This window comes from Struthio camelus, chromosome 4, assembly GCF_040807025.1.
Source record: "Struthio camelus isolate bStrCam1 chromosome 4, bStrCam1.hap1, whole genome shotgun sequence".
NCBI classification, from domain to species: Eukaryota; Metazoa; Chordata; class Aves; order Struthioniformes; family Struthionidae; genus Struthio; species Struthio camelus.
In genome coordinates this window covers 24819472-24839217 of record NC_090945.1, presented here as the reverse complement: position 1 = coordinate 24839217, position 19746 = coordinate 24819472, and the positions used below count along the sequence as shown (strand labels likewise).

Genomic DNA, 19746 nt, shown 5'->3' with positions numbered 1-19746 from the left:
TTACATTACAAAAGCCACGTCAGCCAATGACCCTTAAGTAGAAATCTGATGCGACACTCTCAAATGCTAAAATCCAACAATAAAATGCTTAATAAACAACAAAATTAGTAAATGTAATAGGACAACTCAATAAACAATACATCTTCAGCACAATTAAAAAAGATTAATGATTTGTATGTCATGCCTACCTTTTTGCGGGGCGGGGGGGAAGGGGATGTCCTGTTTTGTTCTAGATTAAACCCTGACAAACAGACATATGTCTGTGTGAAGGGACCTACCAGGACAGAGGTGACTCCTAGGTTCAGGTCTCCTTATTTTGAGAATGAATGAAGATAAAAATCAGAAAGTCAAATGTGAGGGGAAAGTCTTATGATTCTGTTAATGATTTAGAACAAGGAGAAATAAAAAGGCTTAAGCATCTTGAACTAATTCGTAACTGATTCAGAGCAAAGAGCCTTCAGCGCTCCTAACATTCTCTGTAAAAACCTGGTTTATACCATTAATTTTTAAAATTAAAACTTGCTAGGAAAACTGGTTCAATAGCAAATGCACTTTTGCACAGTGAGCCTGACCCTGACAACTCATGTCTGCAGTTCTGGCTGCTCTGGCTCATCTCTGCCCCTTCTGATGGCTGGTGGTTGCTAGGCAACTCAAAGAATACACTTGTGAATATGAATTAAGCATCAGCTGCCATAATTTGGCTTCTTCTGTATACAAAGTAAGAGAAGGTTATGCTCCCAAATGGTTTGCTTTCATTCCTGATGGACAAGCAGCCAGTCAGTAAATGCAAAGAGCCTGCCCCGCTTGTCTGTCAGCAGCAGCGTGATCCCCAGAATCAGCTGAGAAGCAAATGTGCACCAAAGACACACGCTCACAGCTGATGGGATTAGAACTCAGCATTACCCATTCTGAGGGGCCCACAGATCACATCATCTCAGATGTTTTCTTTTAAACAAAGTCATCAAAAACCTTTTTGCATGTTACATTTCACTCGTTCAATATTAAAACAGAAGAATAAATTATTTACAAATAAAATAAATGCAGAGACATTTTGCCATAACAAATACAGGCCCAGACATGCTCCTAATGAGGTCTGTTGTTAATTCCCATAATAGCAGGATCAGCCCTCAAGACTTAACCCCGACACTCGTCAAAGAATTGACCACAGTACTTCTTGAAAAGAAGCCTGAAACATATTGTGAGGAGCATAAACAAAGCCTTTAAAAAGGTCCCCAAATTCCCAAACACTTGCAAGCACACTGCATTCACTTGGCAGTGGATGCATATGCGTCAGTGTCAATGCCTGGAATTACACATGCACCGCAGAAGAATATGCTTCTTTATGGAAGCGTGTAAAGCCTCTTGCAACACTGATCGCTGGAATGAGCAGATCATTAAAAGCCAGTCAGAATATGAACACAAGTGAGAAAGCATGACTGTCATCTATATGCACTCACGTACTGCGTGCTTCTCTTTTTAATCCATTTTCAGTACTAACCTTAAGCCCTGCTGCTCCCTTCTCTCCTGCTATACCAGGCAAACCTGGTTCACCCTAAAAGCACAGAAAACAAAAGATGCAATTAATTAGGACATGATGAAGTATATTAACAGCATTTCACCTACTGTCTTATATTGGGTACGTAATGATAAAAAAACTCAGCTTGAATAAGTACTTCCTAATTGGGCACCAGTAAACCTTAGTTAGTCTGTTAGAATGGATTAATTTTAATTAACTCCTGTAGTAAAGAACTATGCATCTTCTTTGCGTAACCCTCATCTGCACAACTGCATTGCACTTCCAGGATGGCAGAGAATGTTAAAATGGCATCCAAGAAAAAATCTGAAAAAGTCTAAAGCTAGGTTCTTTTATAAGCCCTTTACTATGTAAATGTTTAAAAAGTGCCTAAAAGTTAACAGCTAACATGGTAGTCAATTTAGAAAGACTACATAAATCCAGTAATTCATATCAGAAATTCAGGGGACAATTTTCAGAGAGTATTCAAACTTTGTAGATGTAATTTTTCTGCCTTTATATGAAATCTGACAATTTTATGATGGATTGATTCTCTAGTCAAAAGTGACAAAGAGTTGAGATAAAAGCTGGCTACAATTGCAACAATAGATATATTTCAATTCTCCCTAACAGTCTTCCATTAAGAAGGGGCTTTTCTCTCTCTTACTTATACAGTCATTTTTACTTTATAGATATAGACACTGATTCTCCACAAAATCTGGTTCTATTCTGCTTCTAAATTAGGTAACAGGAATATGTAATACATTATGTCACCATAAGCTGGACCATAAGTTTTGTGATATTAAAAAAAACTATTAAGATTCTTGTGAAACATGAATGAGATATTTTCAAAGTCAGAGAAAAAAAAGGTTAGTTGTGAAACACTAGTGAGATTTTTCAAGGCTAAGAAAAAGCTACCACCAAACTTACAGGGAATTAAATAGTCATATAAGTCAAGCCCTTGTCAAGGCTCCTTTGTACTTCAGTGGCTTTAGGCTGATGCTGTAGTGTAGGCATTTGATATATGAGTGGCAAAGATTTGAAGCTGCTGGAGTATTAGGCATGAGTGTCCTAACGGACTGACCTAAAAGGCGCTTGAAGAAAACTGCCAGTTGACAAAATAAAGCAGAAGGGATATGTGAATACGCATTTGTTTCTCCTCACCCCCACACCCCAACAAGTTTGTTTCTGCCCCCTTCATTTTAAAACAGCTGCTGTCCACTGACACTTTCAGGGGCTTAAGTCTCTAATCAAAGTGTCAGAGTCCCAAGCTTGCACTTTCCTCCCAGGTTTACGTATCAGTGCTACGAATGCAGAAAGCCACTAGTGTGGCTAAAAGAGGTGGAACAATGGGACAGAGGAATCATCTCACTCTCTTTGAAAAAACTGAAAACCTCAGGCTGTTATCTAGTCATAGCAAATCCCTATTCATACCACCAGTCTCTTTTCTGACCTATATGTGATTTTTCTATAGCCAACTCTACACTTTCGGCTCTAGAAGTACTAGTCAAAGGCATTATCAAATCAGAGATGAACTTTGAGAAGAGGAAGGATTGAAGGTAGATCTAGGATAGCACAGAAATAACCTTGTGCCTTTATGTGTTGAAGTGATTATCCTTTCCTGTTTCTAATGGCCAGAACCACAGGGGCTACTCTAAAATCGTTTTATGTCATACCTACAAAATCTCTTCACTGTGTTGTCTGTACAAGGAAGCAGGGAGTAACAAGATGAAGGATAAATGCACAGCACACTAACTATCCTATACCCTACCCTCTGGTGGACATTCCCAGTGCACAGTAAAAGGATCTTTGTGCCAGGGAGCTTCCTTTTTCACCTTGCATATCTTGAAGGCATGGCTTCATGTGTAGTCTGGCTTTATGTGTAGATATTTTAATAATTCTATTAAAGCCTTAAAGGCGCAAAAACAAATAAACAAAAAAAAAACCCCTACCAAACAGACCAAAGCCTTAACAGACATCCTGATGGTGAGGAAATTCCAAAAATATTTATAAAGCAAAATAACACTTAACATTTTGAAAGCAAGCAGCTTGACAGTTCTTCCTCAGCTATATATTTAAACACAATGCTATTTCAGGAATATTGGTCCCAAAAGACCATTTTGGTACTTGGCATAAAAATAATTTAAAATAATTTTGTTTCTAGGTATGATTTATTACTTTTTTTTCATTTTTGTCAAAACATTTATTAAAACTAAGGTGTAAAATGCTGCATGAGTATTTTTCAGCCCCACAGGTTTTCAATATTAACAAAAAATATATATGCCATTTGAAAAGGTCAGAGAGAGTTACACTGCTGTTCAAGGAATGATGCATGTAAAAGAAAACTAGACATTCAACAGTGCCATCTCATGCAATAATTTCAATTAGGCTTTCAACTTGGTAAAAGGAAAGCAGCTATGAAATTAGACACTTAATCTCATATATTTTTATATTCAGCAGGCCATGGCTAATGTGTTTCCTGACTCATGCTGAAGTCTCTCTTTAATAGTGCTGACAGTGAAGGTATTAGGCTGCAGAAACAGTTGTCTTCTGCATATCATTTAGCTTTCAGATTGGGTTAGGACTTATATTTTTTTGTTTCCCGTGTAAAGAGTGACTTTGCCTCTAACACATCTAACTTCAGGTCATAGCTTGGCTTTCTGGATTCATGAACTCCTGACTCAGCAAAAGAGGCTGGAATCACTAAACACAACACGTTCTATAAACTTTTAGTGTCTACATAAAACATATCCCAAGATCTTAACTAAAACGGTAACGAGGACCACACTGCACCCTCACACAAGAGGGTTATAAGATGCAGGGAAATTGGATGAAGCTATCCTCAGGACATTCCCTTTCAATCTTTCACTTACAGCAACGGGCTGTGGGCACGTTTGAAACAGCTCAGTACATGCAATGAACATTGCATGGGACAACAATGATATCCCACAATAAAAACAAATCCCGCTTTACTGCAAGAATGAAGCCTGTTCATATTAGCATGAAGATAGGCTAGGGTTTCCACGTACTATTCACTTATCCATCAGCAATGTGGGGCTTAACTGACACTGCGATTGGTAGAGAAATAGGCTGGTGGCATGGTGTGGTACAAGCAGCATCTTATCTGAATACACTATCTATCAAGGTTTTATTTAACTTGCAAAAGCAGTGATGAAACTGTCATATGCACAAATATCATACCTCAAACTAGTAAACCTGCAAACATTGCACCAGAAATGCCCTTGGGTAGCCTTTAACTTCTATTTCACACCGAGTTGTTCTCTCTTGTCTTTGAGTTACTGGATGAATCACAAAAGAAGAGTCCTATTTTCATGATACGACTCAGTGTACAAATAGACAATAAAACATTCGAAAATTGTAGAAAAGCTGTCTTTTCCCAAATGTCATGTTAAAAACTGTAATACAAAACGTAATCCTCTAGCCTTTTGTCTACTGCAGAAAAGGACGCCACCACTAGAAGCACTAAAGTCCTCAGTTATTCACCATCACCATCTGAAGTAATTCAGATTCAATTTGCTCAATTCACAAATAGCTTCAGACTAGTGGAAATCAAAATTTCCAGCAAATGTACTATAGTTTGCCCACTCACCCAAAATCAAGCAGTTTTAATCAGCAGGAATGTATACACTCCAGTAGTTTATTTGATGACCACTTACATAGAAAAAATGCTGCAGATAAAGTGAGGTTTTGCCTTTTTTTTTTTTTTTTTTAAACATGCTACAGAGAAACTGCAGGGTCCCATTAGTGCAACAGTGACAGTGCATTTTCAAATAGATATGTTGCAACTTTGGGTTTGCTGTCAATAACAGTAAAAGGTGTTAACATGTTACAGGAGCCAGGCTGTGGCTGTGGAGCTGCCATTAATAATAATTGAAGTACCACATGTTAACTCAAGTGCCCTGGTGGAAGAACAGGCACTTCAACTCCTTAAGAGAGCAGCACTCCAACAAGTTAGGTTACCACCACTACTATGATGAATTAGAAAGAAAACTTGCAGCAGCAAGCTGTGATGTCAAGGCATGACTGACCAAGTTATGCAGAACACCATCAACTATTCAAAACCTGATGATTTCTAGAACTGGCTTGAAACAACTGCTTTGAGATCCAGAAATGTTTGGATTTTTCCTCCAATTGATATCAGTTACTAGGAAGCTAAATGCTAACATGCCAAGAAGAATACACCCAATACAGCAATTTGATTCAGGAGGTCCAGATAATTCAGAGAAGAATAAAAAGGAGGATGTTTTTACGGCCAGCACAGTAGAACACTTGGGTTCCAATCTTGGCTCTATCACATCAGTATTACCTGTGTAACTGTAGTAACATGCCTGTATTGACAGATTAGCTATGACTTACTTGTATTAATTTGGACAAAGGATATCCTTCAGCACTATCCACTGAACAGGTGTAATGATTTCCTCAGATATTCTGGTGATAGGGGCAACCTGAATACTTACACAGAACTGAATCTGAATTGATCAGCATTCGAATACGCAGGGCACTGCTCGGGCTCAGCTGTCAATATGAGAAAAAAGCTCATAAAACTTACGAATAGACTTCAGACCCATCTTGAAAATGTATCATCCACTGGAGTCCATATCAAAGGAATCAAGGCAGTTGAAAGCATACTTCTATTTGCTGGGAGTGCTCTGTGCCCTGGAGGTACACACCTTCATATCTAGAATTAAACAGCTAAATTGCTTTTCTTACTTTTAACAGAAAAACAGACTTGGAGGCTGCTGTTCTGTAATAGATTTGGTTTTGGGCAAATGCCTGTCTACACCAGCTGGTTGATATCCACCTCTCCCTGAGAAGAAAGGTTGTCAGTATTGCTATATTTTTCAGTCACTAGAATGTAATTAATTTTAAGGATAAGGAAATACAAGAGGCCTCCAAACCTAATCCAGTATAATTTTACTCTAAAAAGCACATAAATGAGGACAGAAGGGGGAAAAAGTGGTTTCTCAGGCATGTTCCTGTGATTTCCCTTTCACCCAGGGTTAAATTACCTCCTTTCAACTTACTTTTCATCCCCCTCAAAAGTAACTTCAAATTGTTTGTTTAAGAACTGGAAATTTCTCCTGGCCCACTCACCAGATGATATTAAGTGGAAAGACACTTGAACAAGACTCAGCTGGCCTGTAAACCTGCCTGAGAATTTGTGAACTACATTTAATGATGTTTCCTTCTTTTATATTTTTTAATTTAATAAATGATTAATGAATGTGCACACACACACCCATCCTCATTTCTCTAAAGAAACGGGATAATACTGCTTTCAAACTGTCTCTTCTACATAGGGAAATATGCATGAATTACAGTAATAATAAGCAGTAAGTATTGTGCACACCCAGAGTTTAAGTCTACTGGCATAATAATAAGAAGTGAAATTCTTCTGGGGCTTATCAAACTGCTGTCATCAAACTACTGAAACAATTCAAGATGAAATGATCAACACCAACTGCACATTCTGTTCTTGATACGCTCTGACAAAATAATACAAATATCAAGCACTCTACAAGTGAAAACAGTCCATGGAAGAAGTAGAAGTAGTCTTACTTCAAGCTAAGAGAGTTACACAGCCTCCAATCCACGGATCGGAAACTAAGTTGGTCCAGGCCCAATACAATCCTTATTTAGGGAATAAATTCTCTCTCCCTTCCTCCTCATGTCTCTGCAGCAGTTGCTAGCAATCCTTACCCGATAACCCTAGATCACTGCAACCTTGTATCTCCATGCAGGCATAATCCTTTTTTCCTTCTGTTCCAAGTACATGAGGAAATAAGGGTTATCTTCTTAGCATTTTGCTAGGAAGCAACCTACTACAAGGTGGCTTGCACACTGGTCTGCAAAAGGAAGGGAACGCTCAGAGGTACTCTCCTTGCTCTCTCAAAAGTTTCTGCCTGTCCCAGAGACAACAATGCCTCTAGTAGCATTATTAGGTGGCTCCTTTTGAGTTACTGTTCTCAACTAAAGAAGCAGAACGTGGTTACAATTTCCTAAAAGCAACTATATGCTGTTACTGATCCACGTATCACACAAATAATGTAAATACCCTTGCAAGAATACTTCTAACATTTCATTGGATTTGGTTTAAAAGAAAAAAAGTGTCACGTTTTTATGGGGATAACTGTGCCACTACTTTTGGCGGAACAAAATCTACTAGTTAACACTCCTGCTAAAACATGTAGGTCATATAAAATAACACTTAGTCTAGCATTTAGAGATCATCTGAGAAAAGTGGTGCACGTGTTAATGGATTAGAAAATTGCTCTAAATGCACTCAGAATTTATGGTCTAATTCCTAGACTCATTGATCAGAGTTGTCAATAACCTGATAACCCACTACTGCAATTAAAGAAGAGGTCAAGGGAAAGGGAAAGAAAAATTAGAGAGAGACACATGATGGAGATGACCTAGCTCTATATTATTCAACTGCTCAAGGGGAGAACAAAGCTAAATTCAATGCCAACACTGATCAGCTGAAAGATATTTCAGTGCCCAGCTGAGGAAAGCATTCACATACACACTTAATGTTAAGCATGTGCTTAACGCTCACTGCCTTTTAGAGTAGGAAAAAATTAATCTGGAACTTCTTGCACTGCACATGCTGCTGTTCGACAGCAGTTCACTGATTAAAAGGCTATCAAGACTGTAAGGCTTTTGTAAAGCCTTTTAACCATGTGTCTTCTCAAAAGCAGATGACTTGCACCATGCATTCAAGCCACTTCAAATAAACATGAATCTGTATGAGTAAAGACAGCAAGCAGCTCACAGTACAGGCCAACTCTAATGTATACGGACTAGCTCCGTAAGTGTAAATATTGACTCCTCAAAAGGCTGTACTTAAAAGTTCAAAGATAGAGAAGTCTGACGCTAAAATTAATATTCTGGGCTCCAGTCAACAGTACCTTCTGCATACCACTGCACTGAGAATCTGGTTTTACATGTAATTTGAAAGAATTCACCTTTTGGTAGCAACATAGTAGCATGGTTGTTCTAGGCTGTATTATATTTAATAATATCAAATTCAGATAAACAGTATTTTAGTTTAATTTTCTTTCTAAGAGAATTTCCAAGCTGGCTGAACTTGACCATTTACTAAAAGAGATCTCAACAGTCAACCTTCGTCTGCTTAGTACTATATAAAAGTAACATATTATTGGCACATAACGAAACGTTTGGTAGTTAAAATCAACTAACAACCGTGAATTTGACAAAAAAAAGTCAATTTGACAAAAAAAGCCAAAAAAATTTGACCTTATTTCATTTTTATCTATATGGTTTTCCTCCTGGTATTTAGATTCTAGTTTAGTAATACAGCTATTCTTTCTCACAGGTCAAAAGTAAAATAGTCCAACTACATTAAAAACATGTTCACAACTTTATCAAAAGCGACAACATTTAAGAGTGTCTTCAATGCTTTAGATGCCATAAATATTGAAATAAATCAAATAAACATAAAACCCTAAATTGAAAATGTTAGGATCTGTTTTTAAAGCACAGCTTAAAGCTGAAAAGGGGCATTTAAAGATGTGTTGCACTTTTTCCTTTATCAAATGCAACCACATATTTTCTTTCTTTTCCATGAAGCATGAATACAGCTAAGTCTATGTGGTATTTCAAAAATAGATGAACATAGACTTTATCAATACATCTTAAAAAATCTAAATCTCCTAAAACAATGCTTTTTAATCAAATAAACTTTGCATATTTGAGTTATTTCACCAGTAACAATTTTTATGCTCACGTGAGTAAAGATCCTTACTGTTTTCCATTCATGTCACAACCGAATGCAGCCATAAATTATCAAGGAAAAATATCAGGTCTTCATTGCAACGTTATTTTGTAACACTTTCTTACACTTTCTTGTGTGCAATATATGGCTTATTCCAAATAATTTTTCTTTCTTTGTTCTGCAGCAGTTAAAACATTCTGAATATTGTAAAAATATTATGTTCATAGCATGTCACTAAAGCAATACGACTGATTACTAAATTATTTGTTATCACCACTGTCAAAACAGAGGTATAATACTATGTTTTATAGAATTAGAAATGATATATTCATTCTATTAGGAAAGAGCAATTAAAATTGAACTATTTAAAACATCTTTGGGTTTTTTCCTGGGGCTCTTGGTAGGAGGGGCAGGAGATCTTTATACACTATCATCCATTGCTCCTTAAACACAGTGAATGGCCTATGTTATAATTTTTCCTTTTAGTATTCCCTGAAAGTGTTTCTGAAGTGCTTGTGAGAACAACAGATGGATAACACGGTTTACAGTCAGAGAAGGGATATTATGTGAACTTCACCCTGCAGCTCTGCCAACAAACCTTAGCAAAGTTGTGGAATACCCCTGCTGCTTTCCTGAAACCCCTCTTTATGGAGAGCCATTCTGAACTGTGATTCAAGTTGGTGACAGCACTGACTTGCCTGAGTTAATGAGTTAATATTTCCTCCCACCTGTGTTTGAGGGTTTTTTTTCTTTATTAATTTCTCTGCATTTTCTCCCCAATTTCAATTTCATATTATTTTGCACTTGTATTTCTAGTTTTCTTACTATTCCCTATCTATAGCTTGCATTATTACTGTACTTGGCACTGTATAAACATCCCATAGCAACATAACTGTTTACATTGCAGGATTGAGCTAAAAGAAAGTAAAGAAATCCTGTAAAAACATAATTTGTAAAAATACTGTCTAAAGTTGTACATGACTAATATGCATTTCTCTCTGCAATCCATCAGTCATCATCAAAGCTGAAAATCAAACCTTTAGTTTAATTAATTATATTCCTTGCCTATTTAAGTGAAAAAATAGAAAAAAGTGACTTCAGAACACAAACGAGACTATATGCAGTTAAGATCACATCTCTGGATGTACTATTCCATATTGCTAATGTGAATGAGCTTTGACTGGCTTTAATCTAATACTTAAAAAAGTTCAGTGCAGACTAAGTCAAGTGAACTCACCACTTGCCCATCTCTCCCTGGAACACCAGGCACTCCAACAGAACCCTAGTGGGAAACAGACACCTATATTTAGCAAATTAAACAGATCATGAAACATTTCATCCCTTAACATAATACTTAAAAACGATGTTGAATGCTTGCATATCCTAAGGGCAATAAATTTTTCAAAAAAACTATTTTTATTCAAGCTGAGATCTCTTCCCATCTTATCTTTTATACTAATTAGACATGTTCTTATATTGTACATTTAAAGACTGTCCCACTCTATTTCCCATTTCAGAAGGGAACTTCAAGCTGGTGGTTACCTTCTAACGTCACTGATGCTTTACAAGAAATTTAAGAATTAAAATGCCAGTCCTTTTAATGCTCTGGATGAATTTTGAAGACTGATCTTACACAGTCTAACATAGCACCTGACCAAAAACATCAATGCTTCAGAGGGATGCTTCAAGCACAATAACAGGTAGCACCAATCTATCTGAAAGCTTTCAAGGGAAAATCTGCAACAATTTCGCCCAACAGCGCAAATTAAAGATATCCTTTTAAATTGCATCAGCATTACTGCAATCAAAATTGAAAAACCAACAGAGACTAGAAACAAGGAGCAGACGTAAAGAAGGAAAGCAAAGAATTAGCACCGAGCTGTAACACTGGAGGGGTCTTTTTACAAAGCTCTTGTACAACTTTAAGTTTCTGTACAACGGACAGGGTTTTTTCTTTGTAGAAACTTGTATAACTGTCAATATAGATATTTAATAAAAACCTGTGGCATGAGGAAAGCAGGAAAACTGTATGGGCTTACACAGCATTCTCTTTTTCCTTTTTTTCTTTTTTTTATAATAATGGTGTTGCACAGCAAGGAAGTTGAAATAATTATTTTTATTTTTCATTTCTGAACATATGAACAAGTCACAGAAGCAAGACAGATGTTTGAAAGGCTGACACTCTAAAAAGAGGTCAGGGTATTGGGAAAGGCAGAGGCTTTGCCAATAGTGAAATGTGCAGTTGCCTATTACCTTTTGTACAAATAAGCACCCTGTGAAGCCCTACAGGCCCTGCTTTCTTTGAGACTCAAGAATCAGTACATGGCATTCTCCCTTCTACCCACATCAGTTAGAAGTTTCATTACAAATGGATTAGGAAAGGACACCAAAACCAGAACGGAATGCATCCAGAATGGATGTACATGTTCATCAATGAAAAGAGTTGATAAAATAATGGATGGAATAATCCTGTAATAAAAGAAAAGGAAGGACACATGAGGGCCTCAAAAACTCCCAAGAGGCTCCATCTCATAAGAGAGCTGCAAATCAGTAGGAACCTGGTTGAATTCCATACAGTAGCACTGGAACCCTAGCAAGAAACAACACACTGGCATTTCAGCCTGTCCCCATGTCCCACAAAACTTTCCCTTACTCCTAAAGATTGCTGTTGCCTCTGTTTGCCAGATGCATGGCCATTAACTGCTAGCCGGTGCAAAGGGGCCTTAGTGAACATTTTCACATATTTGTATCGTTTTTCCATGAAACTAGAAGACAAAATTCAGGAGGGTGAGTTTTGCTCACCCTCCATCAGACTGAATAAGCCATCCTTTTTATAAAGTTCCTGCTCTCAACAACAGCCTTAAACACCTACTGATTTTTCTTACAAAATATTTATGGTAGAGAGCATAAATAATGCTGATTCTACCATGTCCTTAAGCAAGTAAAAGTTTTCAAAAATACATCAGCACATGGATTTTGCTGATGCTATATGTGTGAAATACCCCACTGGGATCTTAGGAAATAATTTTATAATGGCAACGTTTCATGTCACATCCTTGCATTGCTAGACATGAAGGGTAGTCTCCTTCAACCTGTAAACTCTGTCCTGCTCACAGTTGACAAAATTGCACTGATTTATATGCTTTGGGATTATATTTTTACGTATCAGCTGGTTTTTTCCTTTTGTTTGAAAAATTCCATTTTAATAGAGGCAAGCAAACTGTCACTTTCAAGAATATGAACTCAGACAAAGAAAAACAGAGGGAATATCTTTCTCACATATGTTAAAACTACTTATTCTTTTATTTCTTTACACAAACTAAGCCCATTTTATTTTATATCTTCCATAACACCTTTTATCTTTTGAAGTACCTTTGAAAATGATCTGCCTTGGTGGTACGTGGTGAGACGCTGGAAAAGTGCCACTTACTAGCTGCTATTGCCAATATATTTAGGATTGTTTTAACAGCATAATTCTATAAATCCAAAGTTCACTCCATCAAACTGAGGCCATCAGTTTTAACAAGTGTAAACAAAGCTGAAAGCATTTACAGGAAGTCAGTTCTCAGGTTACTGAAGAAACAGGAAGACACGGACAAACCACCTGAATACAGCCAGTCAAACATAATTTATCAGCAACATCTATGTCCTTTGTTTCTGCTGGTCAATTTTTTAGTCATATGGCACTGATCTACTTGAGTAAGGACATGCATTTAATCAGAAACTCTATCTCCCCATCTTTCACAATGTTTTAACTTTGGTTTCATAGCTATACCAGTGCATGAATAAGAAAACTATAGCAACCTTTTCATCTGAAAGTTAAGACAGACTGAAAAGTTTGCTCTGCATTGCTTGAACTTCCTTTAATGGGTAAATTAGAAATCTTATGTCTCACATTATATGCTTGCACAAAAAAAAATTCAGAGCCTAAACTAACTGATTCAATGTGGTGTACAGTAGCTAATTCCACTCACCTTTTCTGCTTACAATTTAGCACCAGGAAGAATAATCACTTTCACAGCATTGTTGTTTATACTATACCTTTTGTCCTGCAGGCCCCTGAGGTCCCTGCAAAGGGAAAACAATTTAATTAACATATTAACTGTAGCCAATTTAAACTGTTAATTTAAAGTTAAATGACCAATTAAAAATGTCTTATTGTGTAAACATTCGGAAACTGGACTGAAACCAGCTGATGTTTTATGCATCAAGGAAAAGTAAAACTTTCTGCTGCACAATGGACCTTTTCTCTTCTCTTTTGGAAAAGATTTAACTACTAACTGGAAGACCCAAACTTTCCCCTCTTCTAATCTTTTCTCTTCCATCCCATCTGTTTCTTCCAATACTGACAAATCCATCAGCATTATGAAGACTGAGGTTTTCCTGTTTCTGATACCAGCTAAAAGCCACTTGTGTGCCTGCAGGAACATATCTGCTTGGCAGTATAAAAGCAAGGTTTATGCAACCAAGTATCTTTTAAGACAGAGAGAAGCATATGCCTCAAAATCTCTTCACCTTCTAGTTCCTTAAAGGTATCAGGATACAACACCGTGTTTTACCCCAACATACAATCTGTGCCATCATTTCCAAGTAACAGTAAATACTTCAGAAATCATTAAGAATACTCTTGGGAAGTAAAAAAGCATTCTCTTTTCCCCATGAATTAAGATGGCAAGAAGAGATGTTTCAGTTCAGGAAGGCTGCTTAATGTCATAAAGGAGTCAAAGTCCCATTGATTTTAACAGAACCCATTTCTCATCTGGAGTCTCCAAAGCACCTAAGTGGTTGTGGCCACAGTGCAGAGGGAAGGCGGTAGGAAAATAGTCCAGCTGACCATATTTCTGACATTATGTTAGAAAGAAAAGGCTAACCCAAATGTAGTCAAAATACATGCACTGAGTTGAGGATTCTTTCTAGGCCTCCCATCTAATGTTACAATTATATTTTCCCTTTTAATCATAATCTGTTATTTGTATTTTAGCAAGCTGCAAAATAGGAAACAATTCTGCCCTGTAAAGGTTGCAGTTCAAAAGCACAATAATTTTAGGGTGTGCCATTTTAGCAATAGCTTTTCAAGGCGTTTTTGTAACCAATTTCAAATGTCTTAGTTGTTTAATAATATTTAAAGAAATGTAGGAAATCAAGGTTTGGGGTATCTTCTGTTTGCAAGTCTGGGGCAGCAGTAATGATTTGTTTCACAAGGGATCAGATTTCACGGACAGGGAGTGCAAACACCACATGAAAGCTCCTAAAGAAAAAATAATAGAAAAATGAGTGTTTTTGTACACTGAAAAAGTTTTAAAGTAAAATATTTCGCAATAATGAAATACACTGCTATACAAAAACTCTCTTATACTAAAGCTTAGCAAAAAAATCTGTTTGTTTAAACTTGCATATTGCCTAATTAAAGTGAAAGTTCTTTGTAACTAGAAGGACTTTAGAAGGTACTGTATCCATATGTCTGTGGGACAAAAAAAGTTCCAAGACTGCACCTGAGAATGCATATTTCCCCTTTGGTGCCTACAGGAATCATGAAACATCTCCTTATTTCCACCAACTTTCTAATTACCAATCTAAAGGCATAAAAAACTTAGGAAAGAAACCTAAACTAGCAGATGCCCATGAAGAGCAAAGAGCAGGTTGCACACAAAGTATTCTCTTTCACCACAGCAGAGTCAGTGTTGTGCCCACTGATTCCATTTTCTGCGTGCAGTTGGCACACAAAGTAATTTTGCAGTCATGTTGCTGCATGTTTGATAAGTGTTTTATAAAGATCATAATCTCTTGACTACTAGTACTGAAAGGTGCAATGCTTTAGTATTGATGAATTGCCTAGATAAAACAACAGATAAGAAAACAGATTCATTATAACGGGAAACCTCATATAACTTCTGATTAAGCCATTGCCTGCACTCATGAAAAGAGCAGCAATAACTATTAATTAGTGCTCAGATAGAGCTTCTCATCATCTTTTTCCTAATCATTGCTTTGACATTCCAGACAACAGTTACTGAAGTATAGAGGTTACAAAATGCCAAAGACTATTTTCTCCTAAGACTAGTACTTGTAAGTTCAGGCCAATTACATTTGTATTGAGTAAAAAATAACCACCATGAGAGGCACTGACTAAGATTTTACCCTTCAGCTGCCAGTTCTTTGCAAACTTTTGCAGCTAAACTGATTGAGAACATCTCCTTCTAAAATTTTCTATGGATGTGCTACCAGAGTGAAACAAAAAGAGCTGCAGCAAGAGCTCTGCCTATTGAAAACAAAATCGCTATTAGCCATTTCCCATAGAAGCTACAAGGATTCATGCATCTAGCCTTGGCCCAGTCAGTTCTGCCTGCTCTCCGAGTTCATTTTGTTCATTTTTTACATCAAATGAAAAATTATTATTAATTCATTTTAAAGATGTGATGCTTTGCATAGTTAACTGCAGAAGTTACTCTCTTCGGCTGTCCTTCACAGATATGGCAATATTCTTGGGAAGAAGGAATAACTTTCCTAGTCTGAATAACTAGGAAAAATAATAACATCAGGTCTAGTTTTCCTGATCAGATGCCCAATAAGTCTGAATAAGTACAAAACTGCTAGTCTGGCATATACATCGTAAGCACAGGGATTTTGTGTTTGGGTTAATCATTATAGTGTTGATTTCTTTTGCACAGAGACACCTTTACCTGAATACTGTGCTTGTTTTGGACTGTTTTTTTCATGCAAAACAGCTATAAAATTAATTATATGACTTGAAAGCCAATTTCTGGGGAAAAAAAATAATATGTATTTTTTTCAGTGACAATTAAGTGGTTGACTCATACACTGAACATGTTTACACTGACTTCTTTTCCAAGGAGCTGAAATCATTGCAAATTTTTAAAATTCCAAATTTTTTTCACTATGCACTAGTTTAAAACTCTTCTAAACATAAAAGCACCAATAATGTTTAAAAAAACCTTCCAGTACAGGAATTCAAAACAAAAACACCCCAAGCACAGTGTCTGTTGTATTGCAATTTAACAGTCTGAAAACGTCAATCTATGAGTATCAGCCTTCGAGTTTTCCTGTCACTGACCACAATTTAAGTACTCGTTAATAATAGTCTGCACCTAGGAATCTTAGCTTTTGAGTTCCGAATGATCACAAATTCACTTATGATCCATGCTAAAAATGCGAAGATAAAACAGAAGAATTCTTATATGGCATTTAAAAGTCCTCCTTGTCAGGAAGACCAGGTATATGACATGGGCAGAGAGATGAATTATGAGAAGCAGCACACAGCTTTAACTGAAAAGGGTGAAAAATCAAGGGAACTACCGGCCTTCCCTCTTCCAGAGCAGACATTTTGTTCCACATAACATTTCAAAATTTACTGCCCCTTTGGTGTCACCACACTGCTCGACCTCCCTCTGAATTCTCTTACTTCTTTCTGCAAGGAGGAATGAGGGTATCTTCAAGAACTTAAGGCAGGGGAAAACTTCAGATCCTCTTTACCTTTTGTAGAGAGTGGCTGTTCCAGGGTGTCCTGGAAACTAGACACGGATTGCAATTAACTAGTCGTTCTTACATATCCTTCTGATATTAAGGATACATACTTCAAATTAATTTAATTTTTCCAATTTAAACCTATGCCTCCATCATACCAAAAGTGAATTGAACACTATTTGGGTCTAAGAGGAAATAGGTCCTTCCTGACATAAGAACAACAGAGCTGAAAAACCTTGGAAACAGCTCTCCACAACATTGCAACCACATGGATAGGGGAGCAATAGAAGCAGATTGGCACTCTGACAATCTGGAAAGATTTTCAATGGAGAACAAAGAGATCCCTGCATGCGACAACTGGCTTTCCGAACCCTCTCCTTCCTCAGCCTATCCCCTGTCTGCACATACTTATATTATAAATGGGGAAAAAAGAGAAGCCATTCCCTGTTCTCAAGTTACGTTCCCTTGTGCACTCAAGATAGGCTGAGCTCTTTCATGCCAAAGCAGGAGAACTCATGCAAGAGACCTCAGACTTTGTCATTCTCTGTATCTGGTCCAAGCAAACCTCTCCCGCCTGATATGGAGAGAGGCACTGAATCATTACTGCCTTCTCTCATAACATCATCTGAAACGTGATTTTCTTTATTGACACAGAGTTTTTTTGAAAATGGGGGAGCATGCGGCAGCAGATTATCAGTTGGAGTAAATTGCCATGTTTTCACTAAAGCAACTGAATTTCCTATTTCAATGAAATGAGAATGTGAACACTTCCCAGAATTCCAAATGCATTAAAATGTTTTAAACTTTTTGTGAATCAAGGCATATATTGTGTGAGTAGGTCACAAGTTACTCAACATGGTGTAATAGGCTTATGGTGCATTCTGAGATACAAGCTGGAAAACATGCTGTTATCTCATTATCTACCATCTTTCACTCTGCAAGAGTTTTATTCCTCCGCTTGGAAGAAGGGAAAATAGAAAACTAAGTAATTTCAAGCTGTGCAGTTGCTAGTCCACGGATTAAAGCTTAGTTTATCAGCTCTCATACTATTTTGTACATTCACCAAGAAATACCAAGGCATCTTACCAAACACAGTTGCCAAAACATAAAAGAGAACAACTTCTACTCCCATTATTATAACCTTGAGCTCAGGGCTGCAAACTCTTCTTCACTTGAACAGCATCACTGATTTTAATTACACTAACAGTATGATCCTACAGGATACAAACTGGCTTTGACTTTCATCAACTTCAGCAAACACATCCAAACTGTAGGGATTGTTTCACAGCACCTGGTGCTCCCCTTGGCTGTATCCTGCCTCCATCCTGGAAGAACCTCCAGAGCACATGACACAGTGCTTGGTTTCTTACTGGAAAGTGCCTTGCACATGTGGGCAAGTAGGAAACCAACAGGGGGTTGTTGCCTCAACAGGCTGAGATGCAGTAGCATCTCAATTTTCAGTATGGAAATACAGAAATATTTGTAGTGCAGAAATATACGATGGAAGATGTCAGAAGGAGCTACAGACAGTAAATGATTATTTTCCACAGAGACAGTCTGAAAATCTGTACTGGCATAAAAGGTATGTCAAGAGCAGCAAGAGGAATAAAAATTAACTGCCTCTCTGATATTCTGATGCTCTTTATTTGATCTATACACAACTTATACACTTCTGAAACCATAATAGCTTTTAGACCTGGCATTTAGGGGTAGGAATTCAAGTAGTTTAGAACCTTTTTCTAACTCAGCTTGCCGATTTGCTTTTTAAAACACCTTTTCTCCCTATTTAAACACACTCTCATGGGTGATGTAGAGGAACAGATCAGTAGCAGTTCTTTTGTACTTATACAAGGCTGGTTACTTTAGAAAGATGGGAATCTTCTGAGCATGGAGACTAAAAAGTGATGGAGAATGTTTTACTCCTAAAAAACCTCAGCAATTCTTTGACCCTGAAGATCTGGTCAGGAAGAGAAGGAAGACACTGTTGTAGAATCTAAGTGATTTTGATCCAGAGGGCAAATAGAAGAATATTACAAGTAAAACAAAGCAAACAAACATCCTTCACAGCTATTATGCACATAATTAACAACAGGCAATCAAGAACCAAAAGGAGCACAGAACTAAAAAGAATCCAGTAACTTGCCAAAACTCTCCATGGTACCTTCAGGAGGCTTTGGGTTTTGTCTTGTTACATCATTATCTTGAAACGAAAAGCTACAAGATTTTAACTGTCTGATCACAGCAGGGTATTTCAGAGCCTAAGAATCCTAGTTTTATCTTCTGTGAAAAATACGTGCCCACTGCAATCCAAAATGTTTTACAATTTGTCACAGTAGTGTACCATCATACCTATGTAAAACTTCATGAATTCAAACAGTTAGCAATCATATCTGATCTGATTGCTGAGCCCATAATATTCCTACTCAGAAGCATTCAGGAATCAAAACCACATGCCATGGGCTACAGTTCTGTCATCTCACATAAAAAATAAGAACGACCATGAGTGTTTTGAGAGTGTTAAGGGGAAAAAAAATCACTGCAGGCTTCACAGGCTGGGAATATGTGACAATCAGAAACTTCTGATGCCTTACCCTGTGGCTGAAGCTGGCTTAAAAGCAGTGGAGCTTCAATTTGTTTCCAAACGAACAGGATTAATTAGTTCTGGATGCAATAGAAAACACTTACTGTAAAAAACATTCATTTGGCTGTTACATTCTCCCATACAGAGGGGAAAAAAAGAAGAAGATATCAAGAAGAATACTCAGAGTTTCAGTATGCAGTGCTGTGTATTCACTATTCTGGCAGGAAAGGGGCCAGAATTGTTGCCAGAGAGACAACTGAGACTTTTCCCTTTAAACAAGTAGATAGCTATTCTGCTGCCCCATGCTCACAAGGTAGAAACAACTCAACTTTGGAGGCAGTGATAAACAGGTGCCTCCAGGAGTGGGGCTTTATAAGTGGGGGACAACTGAGTTGGCTCTTTTCCTTTGCT

At 37.3% G+C, this 19746-nt stretch overlaps 1 protein-coding gene across 1 annotated transcript in view; it reads right to left on the bottom strand.

Annotated features, from left to right (window-relative positions):
- Window positions 1-19746, bottom strand: part of COL25A1 (collagen type XXV alpha 1 chain) — a 308844-nt gene that overhangs the window by 68157 nt on the left and 220941 nt on the right. The window contains exons 11-13 of the mRNA XM_068941897.1: window positions 13314-13340; window positions 10510-10554; window positions 1499-1552 (exon numbers count right to left, since the gene is read on the bottom strand). Coding sequence (XP_068797998.1) covers window positions 1499-1552; window positions 10510-10554; window positions 13314-13340 — 126 coding nt within the window. The remainder of the gene's footprint in view (window positions 1-1498; window positions 1553-10509; window positions 10555-13313; window positions 13341-19746) is intronic.